This window comes from Microcaecilia unicolor, chromosome 1, assembly GCF_901765095.1.
Source record: "Microcaecilia unicolor chromosome 1, aMicUni1.1, whole genome shotgun sequence".
NCBI classification, from domain to species: Eukaryota; Metazoa; Chordata; class Amphibia; order Gymnophiona; family Siphonopidae; genus Microcaecilia; species Microcaecilia unicolor.
The window spans coordinates 739,026,451-739,040,332 of NC_044031.1; the positions used below are offsets into that span (position 1 = coordinate 739,026,451).

At 46.4% G+C, this 13,882-nt stretch overlaps 1 protein-coding gene across 2 annotated transcripts in view; it reads right to left on the reverse strand.

Moving 5' to 3' along the window:
- The window catches only part of ACAN (aggrecan), a 190,800-nt gene that overhangs the window by 36,094 nt on the left and 140,824 nt on the right, over positions 1-13,882 (reverse strand). For both annotated transcript variants that reach the window (XM_030189702.1, XM_030189701.1), the window contains 2 exons: positions 1,643-1,725; positions 761-905 (listed from right to left, as the gene is read on the reverse strand). In XM_030189702.1, the coding sequence (XP_030045562.1) occupies positions 761-905; positions 1,643-1,725 (228 nt within the window). The remainder of the gene's footprint in view (positions 1-760; positions 906-1,642; positions 1,726-13,882) is intronic.

A 13,882-nucleotide genomic window follows, 5' to 3' on the forward strand; every position in this document is an offset into this window, starting at 1 on the left:
ATTTAAATTCTGTGACATGCTCAAGCTCCAACTGAGAAGCTTAGCAACAATATTTGAAAAGGATGTTTAAAAGAGGAAGAAGAAGAAAAAGAAAAAAGCAATTCTGTTGGAAAGCCGTAATAAGGGCCCATTTTGACAAAAGAGACAAGAGCTGCTTTTGTTGTTGTTGATTCCTGGTGGAGCTGATGAACCAGTAGGGGGTGGAGGTCCGGTGGAAGAGAAGCCCCATTAGAGGGTTACTCTGTGGCACGGCACAGGCTTCACAAACCAACTTATAATAAGACATGCAGATTTATAAAGGAATAAAAGCAATGCAGAAAGATGGTTCTCAGCAGCTCTTCTGGAGTGAGAGGGTTTAAAAAAAAAAAAAACCTTATGTGAAAAAGACAGAAAATAACAGTAACCCGGGAGACTCAGTGCTATTCCCAGGGGTCCAGTCCTTCCAGCTTATATAAGACTCTCAAATTTTCACATTGAGGAGGGATCTATTTTACAAAGAATCCTTGATCCACACACCATGCAGTGCCTCACCCAACCTTTCCCTTCCCTGTTTTGCCTTCTATTGCTTTAGAAATGCAACACTTATTTAAAAAGAAGTCATTATAATTCTCGTATTAGTGTGGCTGAGTTTGGTTCCATTCTACACACTGTGATTTATGTTTTGTTACCTAGTCGTGTCTTTCCATCCCCCACATCTTTGGGAGAGTGCGCAAGTGCACAGAAACAGGCATGGCAGGACAGCGCTACCTGCTTGCCTCACCTGTTCCTTTTTTGCAGGTAAATGGCAGATGATAGTTGCAGGGGACATCGTTCCACTCCCCGTGCTCGTGCCAGATCATCACAACACAATCCTCTCCTGTCGCAAAGAAATTATCTGGCTGGTTCGGCCTCCAGTTTTCATATTGCTGAGAAAAAGAAAGACAAAAGATTTTAGCTCACTGCATGGATCTGATTCCCAATTTCTAGCGTCTCTTTCTGAAACACTTATGAGATCATCATGTCTATGGATCTGTGCCTGTGTGTTATCTCTGATAACACTGGTGCCGAGTGTCTTATCCACAATCATAGAAACATGACGGCAGATAAAGGCCATATGACCCATCCAGTCTGCCCATCCTCTGTAACCCCTAATTTTACCTGTTCCTAAGCGATCCCACATGCTTATCCCATGCCTTTTTAAATTCTGGAACAGTCCTCGACTCCACCACTTCCACCAGGAGGCCATTCCACGCCTCCACCACCCTCTCTGTGAAATAATACTTCCTTAGGTTACTCCTAAGCCTATTCCCTCTTAACTTTGTCATATGCCCCCTCATTCCAGAGCTCTCCTTCATTTGGAAAAGGCTCTCTTCCTGTACATAAATGCCCTTGAGATATTTAAACGTTTCTATCATGTCTCTTCTCTCCCTCCTCTCTTCCAGCGTATACATGTTGAGGTTCATAAGCCTGTCCCTGTAATTTCGTAGCTGCCCTCTGGACCGACTCCATCCTGTTTATATCTTTCCATAGGTGCGGTCTCCAGAAGTGCACGCAGTACTCCAAATGAGGCCTCACCAGAGACTAATACAACGGCACTATCACTTCCTTTTTCCTGCTGGTCATGCTATTCAACTTCACTTTTCTTTCATAATCAGGCACTCACCAGGGTGTGTCCATCAGACCAACGGAAGTCATGTTCTATTATTCGGTCATTCAGCCCAATCCATTGATAATCCTGTGCATTGCCTAGAGACAAAAAGAACTGGGTGAAATGCAGAAAGAAATCAAATGAATCGACTCCAAAAAATACCACCGCATCTCAGTCATAAATTCCCCTCCCCATCATACACTCATGTGGTACGTAATTTATTAGGAATACTCAAGTACCATGTGAACTGGGAACCATATGACTCTGGAAGACTAGGAAGAGGTGCCTGAGACATTTGGAAGGAGAGGTGATCAAGAGACATTGCACATAAATATGATTCTGATTCCCCTTTGCTGATATCTGACGATTATGTATCAGACTGTTTGTAGATGCTCCATTTTATTTGAAGCTAGCTTTGAGGAGCCCTTTTTACAAAGGCACACTGAAAAATGGCCTGCGGTAGTGTAGATACGTGTTTTGGGCACACGCAGAATCATTTTTCAGCGCACCTGTAAAAAATTCTTTTTTTAAAATGCCAAAAAATGGACGATCGGCAAAATGAAAATTGCTGTGCGTCCATTTTGGGTCTGAGACCTTACCACATTCCTTTGACCTAGCAGTAAGGTCTCACGCGGTAACCGGGCGGTAATGATCTACGCGTGTAGAATAATGACTACCGCCCAATTACCACCCTAGCGTCTAGCAGACGTGTGTAAAAAATGAAATTATCACAAGAGCCACATGGTAGCCGGGCGGTAACTCATAATTGACGTGCATTGAGTGCGAGTAGGCGCTTACGCAGCTTAGTAAAAGGGCCCCTAAATGTCTACAAACTGAGGCATGCACTGCGGTCAGTGGTGCGGCTGCGCCATGTGGACACACGAGCTTCAGCTTTTGTTCCGGCTGGAATCTCCCTATGGAATGCACTGTCTGGTCAGCTTTGTCATTGTGACCATTAACAAAGTTTAGAAAACATTTGAAGACAGAATTATTTGTGACTGTATTTTTAAAAAAAATATACACCGATTTGATTTCTATGACTGTTGAGTGATGATGTAAGGTTTTGCTGTATATTTATTACTGTGAATATTTTTGTTTTGTTTTATTGTGAATGTTTTTAAATAAATAAATCTGAACACAGGCTTCCTGTAGTTTAACATATCAATTTTTTAAATTAATGTTATTTTTAGAGGAACACCATCTTATTTAGCAGGTCATCTTCCCCCTTTATCTACTGTTTTCCCTTCTAGGTCACAGAATGCAAACTCATATCATTTGTCCCCTTATTTACAAGGTAATTTGGAGGATACCCATTTGGCAACTTTTTATTTAGCTGCTCCATCACTATGAAATATTCTTCCTAAATATTTGTGCTCAGAATTGTCCTGTGAGAAATTTAAGGAGGAACTAAAAGCTCACTAATCAATATTCAGTTGGTGGCGGTCAATGAATTTTTAGGTGATGACTATTACTGACCAGGAGGCCCTTTTACTAAGCCATGTAGGCGCCAACATGTGCTCAACACTTGCCAATTCTGAGTTACCGCCTGACTACCACGTGACCTGTGCAGTAATTTAATTTTTGATGCACGTCCACTATCCAGCTTATTTTCGAAAGAGAAAGACGCCCATATTTCGACCCAAATCGGGAGATGGGCGCCTTTCTCCTGTGGGCGCCCAAATCGGTATAATCGAAAGCTGATTTTGGGCGCCTCCAACTGCAGTCTGTCGCGGGAACGGACAAAGTTTACGGGGGCGTGTTGGAGGCGTGGTGAAGGCGGGACTGGGGCGTGTTTATTGGCCGAGGAGAGATGGGCACGCTCGGCTGATAATGCAAAAAAGAAGGGCGCCAGAAGGAAGAATTTGGGTCACTTTTTTTGGGCCCCTTTTTTTTCACGAACAAGTCCCCAAAAAGTGCCCCAACTGCCCAGATGACCACCGGAGGTAATCGGGGATGACCTCCCCTGACTCCCCCAGTGGTCACTAACCCCTCCCACCATAAAAAAGAACTTTAAAAACATTTTTTTCCAGCCTGTATGCCAGCCTCAAATGTCATACCCAGCTCCATCACAGCAGTATGCAGGTCCCTGGAGCAGTTGTTAGTGGGTGCAGTGGACTTCACCCAGGTAGACCCAGGCCCATCCCCCCCCCCACCTGTTACACTTGTGCTGCTAAATGGGAGCGCTCCAAACTGCCCCCAAAACCCATTTTGGGGGGGATTTAGGGGGCTCAGCACCCAAGAGAAGGGAGCTATGGACTTGGGAGGTATTTTAAAATTTTTTTTAATTGTTGCAAGTGCCCCCTAGGGTGCCCGGTTGGTGTCCTGGCATGTGAGGGGGACCAGTGCAATACGAATCCTGGCCCCTCCCATGACCAAATGCCTTGGATTTGTTCATTTTTAAGCTGGGTGCCTTCGGTTTCCATTATCGCTGAAAACCGATACCACCCAGCTCAAATCCGCCCAAATGTGATGCATTTGCCCAGCATAACCCGTATTATCGAAACAAAAGATGGACGCCCATCTTTTTCGAAAATACGGTCTGGCCCGCCCCTTCGCGGACCCGTCCTCGGAGATAAACGCCCATGGAGATGGGCGTTCGCGTTTGATTATGCCCCTCTATGTGTGCCAGAAAATATATTTTATTTTCTGGTGTGTGGTGAAAATCAGGCAGTAACTCCGACTTGATGCACTTAGGCGATTACCGCATGGTTAACGCGAGAGACCTTACCGCTAAGTCACTGGCTGGCGGTAAGGTCTCAGACCTAAAATGGACATGCGCCAATTTTTATTTTGCCAAACGTCCGTATTCGGCGAAAATTTTTAAAAAGGCATTTTCTACAGGCGCGCTGAAAAATGGATCTGCACACGCCTAAAACACGCGCCTACACTAGCGCAGGCCATTTTTCAGCACACCTTAGCAAAAGAACCCCCAGATTAGGCCCAGATATTCTATGTTGGGCCATGTCTGGACATTGACATTGAATATCTGAGGTTACCCAGACATGTGCTGGGCGCTGGCCCTTATGCGGATCATGAGCAATATTCAGTTGGAAGACGCTGTATCTAAAAGCATCAACAGTGAAGTGAATTTTCCTGCTCTTAATGTGAGAAATTGTCTGTACCAAGCCCTATGCAACACAATTATGCATTTTTACCATATTGAGCTGGTGACAAAATCTCTTACAGAATTAAAAACAGAGAATATGATAGCAGGTAAGGACCAGAAGATCTAGTTAATCTGTCTAATTTAATTCCTGTTACATTGCTTTAGGCTTCTGCTGATCTCTGTCTGGTCTCTTAAGCCTTCATAATTCAGGATGTTTTATGCTTATCCCGTAATGTCTGGATTTATGTTACTGATTTTGTTTACTTAGATTTATGAATCATTTTAACTTCAACAATTTAAGGCAATTTATCAAATATATTTGCATACTAACTATATAACTATCAAAACTGTTTCAAAACCACTTGGAGGACACTCCATGCATCCACCACCCTTTCTATGAAAGAGTATTTTCTCAGGTTACTCCTGAGCCTATCTCTTATGAGCATCATATTACAAAAATGTACTTCCAGTTGAAAAATGATTGCTTGTGCAGTGTTATTTATACCATATGTATACAAATGTCTTTATCTGCTCCCAGTCTATGGTCGCCTTTAGGTTTCATGTTTATGTTTATTTGGAACATTCAATACTATCTAATTGGTGTGTGGCCTAGTGGTTAGAGCACCAGCCTTGACATCCAGAGGTGCTCAGTTCAAATCCCATCTGCTCCGTGTGATCTTGGGCAAGTCACTTAACCTTCCATTGCCTCAGGTACAAAATTAGATTGTGAGCCCTCCAGGGACAAAGAAATACCCAGTGTACCTAAATGCAACTCACCTTGAGCTACTACTGAAAAATGGTGTGAGCAAAATCCAAAGAGATAAACAAATCATGATGACAGCCAGGGGCATAGCCAAACTTCGGTGGGGTGGGGTGGGGTGGGGTGGGGTGGGGTGGGGTGGGGGGTCCAGAGCCCGAGGTGAGGGGGCACATTTTAGCATCCCTCCCTGCAGCCACCACCACCACCAACAACTTTGACCCCCCCCCAGCACCGCCAACCCCCCCCGCCATTGTTGACCGCCGCCACCACCACCAACCTTGACCCACCCACCCACCCGCTGCGAACCCACCGTCACCTACCTTTGCTGGCGGGGGACCCCAACCCCCGCCAGCCGAGGTCCTCTTCTTTCACAGAAACAGAACGAAGCCTTGCAGCTTTCTGCAAGGGCTTCGTTCTGTTTATGTGAGTCTGGTGTACGTGCAGGACGTCAGACTCAGAAACTGAATGAAGCCTTGCGCCGGAAGAAGAGGACCTCGGCTGGCAGGGGTTAGGGTCCCCTGCCAGCAAAGGTAGGCAACGGCGGGTTGGCGGCAGGAGGGGGGGGTTGAGAGGGTCTCTGGCAGGGGGGTCCAGGGCCAAATCTACAGGGGCCCAGGCCACCGTGGCCCCACGTATCTACGCCACTGATGACAGCAAATTATTGAAGACCCATCTTTTTGAAAAAATTTACAGAAAGAACCAAAACACATAAAGTCCACACTCACTGTTCACTAATGCATCAATACATCCACTTCTGAACGCTCATCCCCTGTAATCTCACCTCACTCATACCTTACTCACAGAAATATGTATACCATACATAATGCCCTTTTAGCTTCCCGCTGTCTTCTCCTAATATTTCAAGGTTTTGTTCCAGTGTTATATTCCTTAACAATACTTTGATTGTCTCGCATAACTCTTCACAATGTAATCCATAACCAAGCTGTAACAAATTGTATTTCCATCATTCATATCGTATTGTAAGCCACATTGAGCCCGCAAAAAGGTGGGAAAATGTGGGATTCAAATGCAATAAATAAATAAATAAATAAATAAATTTACAACTAAACTGGCGGGACTAGTGCTGGGCAGACTTATACGGTCTGTGCCGGGGCTGGTGGTTGGGCGGCGGGGATACTGCTGGGCAGACTTATACGGTCTGTGCCAGAGCCGGTGGTGGGAGGCAGAGATAGTGCTGGGCAGACTTATTCGGTCTGTGCCAGAGCTGGTGGTGGGAGGCGGGACTGGTAGTTGGGAGGCGAGGATAGTGCTGGGCAGACTTATACAGTCTGTGCCAGAGCAGGTAGTGGGAGGCAGAGATAGTGCTGGGCAGACTTATTCGGTCTGTGCCAGAGCTGGTGGTAGGAGGCGGGACTGGTAGTTGGGAGGCGAGGATACTGCTGGGCAGACTTATAGGGTCTGTGCCCTGAAGAGGACAGTACAAATAAAAAAGTAGCACATATGAATTTATCTTCTTGGGCAAACTGGATGGACCATGCAGGTCTTTTTCTGCCGTCATCTACTATGTTACTAAGTAACTACTATCAATAAAGAAGGAAAGGACAGGAAGAGGAACCTCATTATTAGATAGGAAAGGGATAAATACAAAGGATAAAAGATAAGGAGAAGTGAGTCACCACCTAGCCTTCCAGACACGTATATTCAAAGTTGATTTAACTGGCCAGAAATGGATCCTGCTGGTTAATCTCTTGTTTGGGGCATAACGTTTTTTTTCAGTGGCACTTAACCAATTAGTGCTATTGAAAACGATCAGTTAGTGCCCGATGTGAAACTGACTATTTTGGGGGCATTTTGGGGCAGAGTCAGCATTTGGCCAGTTAAATGCCATATTCAGCACTTGCCAAGGTAACTGCATAACTAGGACCAAATAAAAGTCAGCCCTATTTTTATACGGTGCACCATAGCTGGTTGAGGGGCCCCTTTACAAAGCAGCAGTAAGGCCTACTGCATGTGTCGTGTGAATCAAATCGACACTACTGCCCAGTTAGTGTGCTCACCTGGCGGTAATTTCGAAGTTGGTGCACGCTGTTTCCGGCAATAGAAAATATTGGTATGTACTGCATGAGTACCACATACATAGCGCTTGAGCCCTTTCTGCTAGGTCAATGCAGGGGCATAGCCAGATTTCGGCGGGAGGGGGGTCCAGAGCCCGAGGTGAAGGGGCACATTTTAGTCCTCCCCGATGCCGCCAACCCCTCCCCCGCCATTTTTAACCTCCCTGCCGCCACCACCACCTTTGACCCCCCCCCCCCAGCGCCAACCCTTTCAACCCCTTCTTCCGGCATGGCCGCATTGCTGATCTGCAAGGGCAGGCTTCTGTTTCTGTGAGTCTTACGTCAGACTCACAGAAACAGAAGCCTGCCCTTGTAGATCAGCAACGCGGCCGCGCCGGAGAAGAGGACTTCGGCTGGCGGGGGTTGGGGACCCCCACCAGCAAAGGTACCCGATGGCGTCAGACTCACAGAAACAGAAGCCTGCCCTTGTAGATCAGCAATGCGGCTGCGCCGGAGAAGAGGACTTTGACTGGCGGGGGTTGGGGACCCCCACCAGCAAAGGTACCCGATGGCGTCAGACTCACAGAAACAGAAGCCTGCCCTTGTAGATCAGCAACGCGGCCGCGCTGGAGAAGAGGACTTCGGCTGGCGGGGGTTGGGGACCCCCACCAGCAAAGGTACCCAACGGCGGTGGTGGCGGCAGGGAGGGTTAGCGGCGGGAGGGGGGTCGAAGGGGTTGGCGGCAGGGGGGACCAGGGCCAAATATACGGGGGCCCATGGCCCCGTAGCCCCACATAGCTACGCCCCTGGGTCAATGTGTGGTGGTAAGAGATCAGGCAGTAAATAGCCTCAAACTACTTTTAATTTTAGCATATGGCCATTTACTGCCCCCATTAAAAAAGCCTTTTCTACCATCTATGGTAAAAAATGGCCCAGTGCACACCAAACAAAAAAAACCAGCACCACGGGCCTTTAAAAATGGAACACAGTTCTTTAATGAATGAGCCTTGACAAAAAGACCCGACACGGGCCGTGTTTCGGTGACTAGCACCTGCGTCAGGGGTCCCCACGTCTCATGTAGTAAAAGCTACAAAGCACCAAGGCACTTTCACTTTCTGTATCCAAATGTCGGGTCGGGTCTTTTTGTCAAGGCTCATTCATTAAAGAACTGTGTTCCATTTTTAAAGGCCCGTGGTGCTGTTTTTTTTTGTTTGGACTTTAGTTTGTACTTCGTTCCCTCTCTTTTGTTATATCCAGTGCACACCAAAAACATGCACCCACACTACCGCAGGCCACTTTTTACCGCAGCTTAGTAAAAGGACTCCTAAGTGCTGAATGCCACACTTAACTGACTATGGTTTAACCGTCTCTGGAAACCTGGAAATTCAATGGCGAATCCTAGAGGACATGAATTGAGGTTGAAGGGGGGCAGACTCAGGAGTATTGTCAGGAAGTATTTTTTCACGGAAAGGGTGGTAGATACGTGGAATGCCCTCCTGCGGGAGGTGGTGGAGATGAAAACAGTAATGGAATTCAAACATGCGTGGGATAAATACAAAGGAATCCTGTTTAGAAGGAATGGATCTATGGAATCTTAGCGGAGATCGGGTGGCAACGCCGGTAATTGGAGAGTAAAACCAGTGCTGGGCGAACTTCTACGGTCTGTGCCCTGATCATGGCTGAATAGATATGGATGAGCTGGAGTGTAAATTTTAAGAGGCTTCGATGTTAGCTTCAGACTGAAGAACAAAGGGGCAACAAGTGATCTCTGAGGGGGTACCGCAGGAAATGGGGTAGTTTGAGGAGGAAGAGAAGCCAAAGGAAACGGAAAATAACTGATCATGGAGATATGCAGAAAACCATTGTAGAACTTGGCCGTCCAGACTCAGATCAATTAACCAAACAGAAGCAATGGATGACTGACCAGATCAAAAGAGGAGAAGTTTAGAGAAATGGCAATAGCAACCTTCCTTGATTCCACTAAAGTATGGATTTTGCCACCACTGTTGGTCCAATCCCATTGATGTGGATGCAGATTTTAAATGGAAACTGGAGAGGGGGATTTATATTTTCAAGTTATTACTATTCATCCTATTTTACAAGAGGCTCTGCAAACATAGAGCCTCTTGTAAAATAAAAGGAATGCTGTATGACCAAGCCCGCCACTTTCAGAGAGACCAGTGATTTTAGAAAACTGCAAATGAGGAAAAATAACATATTTCCCTACCCCACACAGACATAGGAGCAGCTTTCTATAATTGTTGCTCCTACTGCAAATAGCCCCAATCACAGCATTGTGCCCCCAATAGGCTACCCCCATGACAACGGCTTCCCAGAAGCATGACTCCCTTGAGTAACTACCCCCTAGTGGCACCCAACCCATCAGAATGGCCACCTCCACTGGCACCTGACCCCCGACAACTGTCTCCCAGTGGCACTCTATTTTCCCTCTATGCAGCCCTCCTAGTGAGGGAGGCTCCTCATGTGTGGGAAAGAACCCAACATGTGGCAGCCTCTTTTAAGTTTCTCCTTGGGGAAAGGCCCTCAAAAATCTACACAGAGCAGGCCCTCTCACCCGTGACCAGTCCCTAGTCTTACCAGGTGTACTCCAGTATCTAGTGGGACAGAAACAATGCCCACTCACTCTCTCCTCATGCCTCAGCTCTTTAAAATAGCTATAAAGATTTCTAGTGGTAATATCTCAGTACTACCATTAGGGTCTCTAAACCTGATCAGAGGTCTTGGTGGCCATTTTGAAGAGCCAGGCACATGATGCAGGTCTGAATGGGTATTGCTGTCACCCCACTAGTCAACAGGGACACCCGGTAAGCCTAGGGATTGGGTAAGGGATATAGTGAGTGGTGGTGGTGGTGGTGGGGGGGGGGGTTGCTACATGTCAGGCTCTTGCCTACATGTGGGGTACCTCCCCCACTAGGGGGAGGCTGCATGGATGGTATATAGTGCCACCATGGAGGAGTTGCTTTGGGGATTGGATAACATGGAGGAGAAGTTAGGAGGGGGGGGGGAGTCAGGGGCTGCTGGGGGGACAGTTATTAGGGAGGGGGTGGTGTCACTGGGGAGAAATCTGACATTGGTGTGGGGGCTTGATCATAGAGGGGGGCAAGAATGGCATTAAGGGAAGCCTAGACACTGGTGTTTAAGACTGCCCCTACAACAGGGACTTAGACATGCCTTGGGGTAGGAGTAAACATTGATATGTATGTTTCCCCACACAAGGAATACATGTCTATATTCTAGGCCAGCCCAAACCACTCCCTTTCCCTGGCCTCCCCGTGCCTCCCTGCCATCTAGACGTACTGAGTGACATCTCTTTTGAAATGGCATTTAGGTCTATCTAGTAGTTTGAATGCTACAATTTACCTGTAAAGATGCTTCTAAAATAACCACCAAAAAGAGCTATATGGTATCTACTGGATGTGAAGGGGCATTTTCGATATAATGTCCAAGTCTGATTTTGGACTTCTTGCACAAAATGTCCAAAATCTGAATAGGAAAGAAGGTCATTTTCAAAAAGAAAAAACATCTATCTTTTTTGAAAATACTGTTTTGAACAAGGTTTTGTAATTAGCCCTTACAGGTGAAGGGGGCATCTATATGTCAGTAGAGTAGGGCTTTGGTGACCTTGGGAGGGGTCACAGTTTCCACCACAAGTAGAGGGAGCTAGGGACCTGGGTCCCCCACTGTGTACTGCACCAGGGACCTGCATACTACTACTACTTAACATTTCTAAAGCGCAGAAGGACAGTCCCTGCTCAAGGAGCTTACAATCTAAAGCACAAATGTACGGTCAGTCAAGTAGGGGCAGTCAAATTGGGGCAGTCTAGATTTCCTGAATGGGTATAAAGGTTAGGTGCCGAAAGCAACATTGAAGAGGTGGGCTTTGAGCAAGGATTTGAAGATGGGTAGGGAGGGGGCTTGGCGTAAGGGCTCAGAAAGTTTATTCCAAGCATAGGGTGAGGCGAGGCAGAAAGGGCGGAGCCTGGAGTTGGCGGTGGTGGAGAAGGGTACTGAGAGGAGGGATTTGTCCTGTGAGTGGAGGTTTCGGGTGGGAATGTAAGGGGAGATGAGGGTAGAGAGGTAATGAGGGGCTGCAGACTGAGTGCATTTGTAGGTAAGAAGGAGAAGCTTGAACTGTATGAGGTATCTGATCGGAAGCCAGTGAAGTGACCTGAGGAGAGGGATGATATGAGTATATTGGTTCAGGCGGAATATAAGACGTGCAGCAGAGTTCTGAATGGATTGAAGGGGGGATAGATGGTTAAGTGGGAGGCCAGTGAGCAGTAGGTTGCGGTAGTCAAGGCGAGAGGTAATGAGAGAGTGGACGAGAGTTCGGGTGGTGTGCTCAGAGAGGAAAGGGCACATTTTGCTGATGTTAAAGAGAAAGAAGCGACAGGTCTTGGCTATCTGCTGGATATGCGCAGAGAAGGAGAGGGAGGAGTCGAAGATGACTCAGAGGTTGCGGGCAGATGAGACGGGGAGGATGAGGGTGTTATCAACTGAGATAGAGAGTGGAGGAAGAGGAGAAGTGGGTTTTGGTGGAAAGACGATGAGCTCGGTCTTGGCCATGTTCAGTTTCAGGTGGCGGTTGGACATCCATGCAGCAATGTCGGATAAGCAGGCCGATACCTTGGCCTGGGTCTCCGCGGTGATGTCTGCTGTGGAGAGATACAGCTGGGTGTCATCAGCATAAAGATGATACTGGAAACCATGAGATGAGATCAGTGAGCCCAGGGAAGAGGTGTAGATTGAAAAAAGAAGGGGTCCAAGGACAGATCCCTGGGGAACTCCAACAGAGAGCGGGATGGGGGTGGAGGAAGATCCATGAGAGTGTACTCTGAAGGTGCGGTGGGAGAGATAGGAGGAGAACCAGGAGAGGACAGAGCCCTGGAACCCAAATGAGGACAGTGTGTCAAGAAGTAAATCATGTTTGACAGTGTCAAAAGCGGCAGATAGATCGAGGAGGATGAGGATAGAGTAGTGGCCTCTGGATTTGGCAATGAACAGGTCATTACACACTTTAGAGAGTGCTGTTTCTGTCGAGTGTAGAGGGCGAAAACCGGATTGAAGCAGATCGAGGATGGCATACTGCTCTAATAGACCTGACTTTAACATCTGCAGCTGTCATAGAGGCTGGCAAGATATATTTTTATTCATATTTTGGGGGTGGGAGGGAGTCAGTGACCATTGGGGGGTATTAGGAAGCCACCCCTGATTCCTTCCAGTGTTCACCTAGTCATTTAGGGCACCGATTTGTGCCTTATATGTTCTAAAAACAGGTCTAGGCCAGAACATCTTGGTTTTAGTACTGGACGTTTTTGTTTTGTTCCATTATGGCTGTAAAACGTCCAAGTGCTAGGCACGCCCTAACCCCGCCTTCAAAAAATCCCCGACACTCCCTCTTGTGATTTGAACGCACTTCCGATGGACTTCATAGAAAAACGTCTAAAAAAAAGGTTTTGAAAATACTGATTTGGATGTTTTATACTATTACTACTATTACTATGCCACTTTTTAGACATTTTTCTCTTTTGAAAATGAGCCCCGTGAGTTACCTAGCTTGCAATTATATTTATAAATGTTGAATAATACTGAGAGGTACAAATGTGGAAGTATGGAGAGGTGATCCTGTAGTGAAGGTTGTCACAAGCAGAAGCACATTTTGTCCGGACCACGTAAACATTTTTTAAAATCATTATTTATCATTGACTATTTTATTTTATTACTTAATTTGAAGTTGTTGAAGCATTTAAACACAGAATTCAACTGATACATATATACATACATATGAAACAAAATATCAAACTCATTAATGATAGCACAAGGACTAAAGAGCAAAGTAAAGGGACATGGCGAGAAGATCGATCCCAGAGGAACTCCATATCAGTATCAATATCAATATTAATTTGTTTTTTTTATATGCTTGTATCCCTTAGAAGGGTTCACCATGGTTTAGAGCAAATCAGTAACCACATTACATAGGGGTCCTTTTTACTAAGGTGCACCGAAAAATGGCCTGCACTGTTGTAGACATGTGTATTGGACGCGCACAGGTCCATTTTTCAGCATGCCTGCAAAAAAGGTCTTTTTTTGGGCCAAAAATGGACATGTGGCAAAATGAAAATTGGCACACGTCCATTTTGGGCCTGAGACCTTACCGCCACCCACTGACTTAGCAGTAAGGTCTCACACGTTTACTGGGTGGTAATCGTCAGCGTGCATAGAATGTCGATTACCGCCTGGTTAGCGCTGCATGCTGGAAAATAAAATATATCTTCTGGAATGTGTACTGGATGCATGTAAAAAATGAAATTACCGCCAGGGCCACACGGTAGCCGGGCGGTCGTTCTGAATTG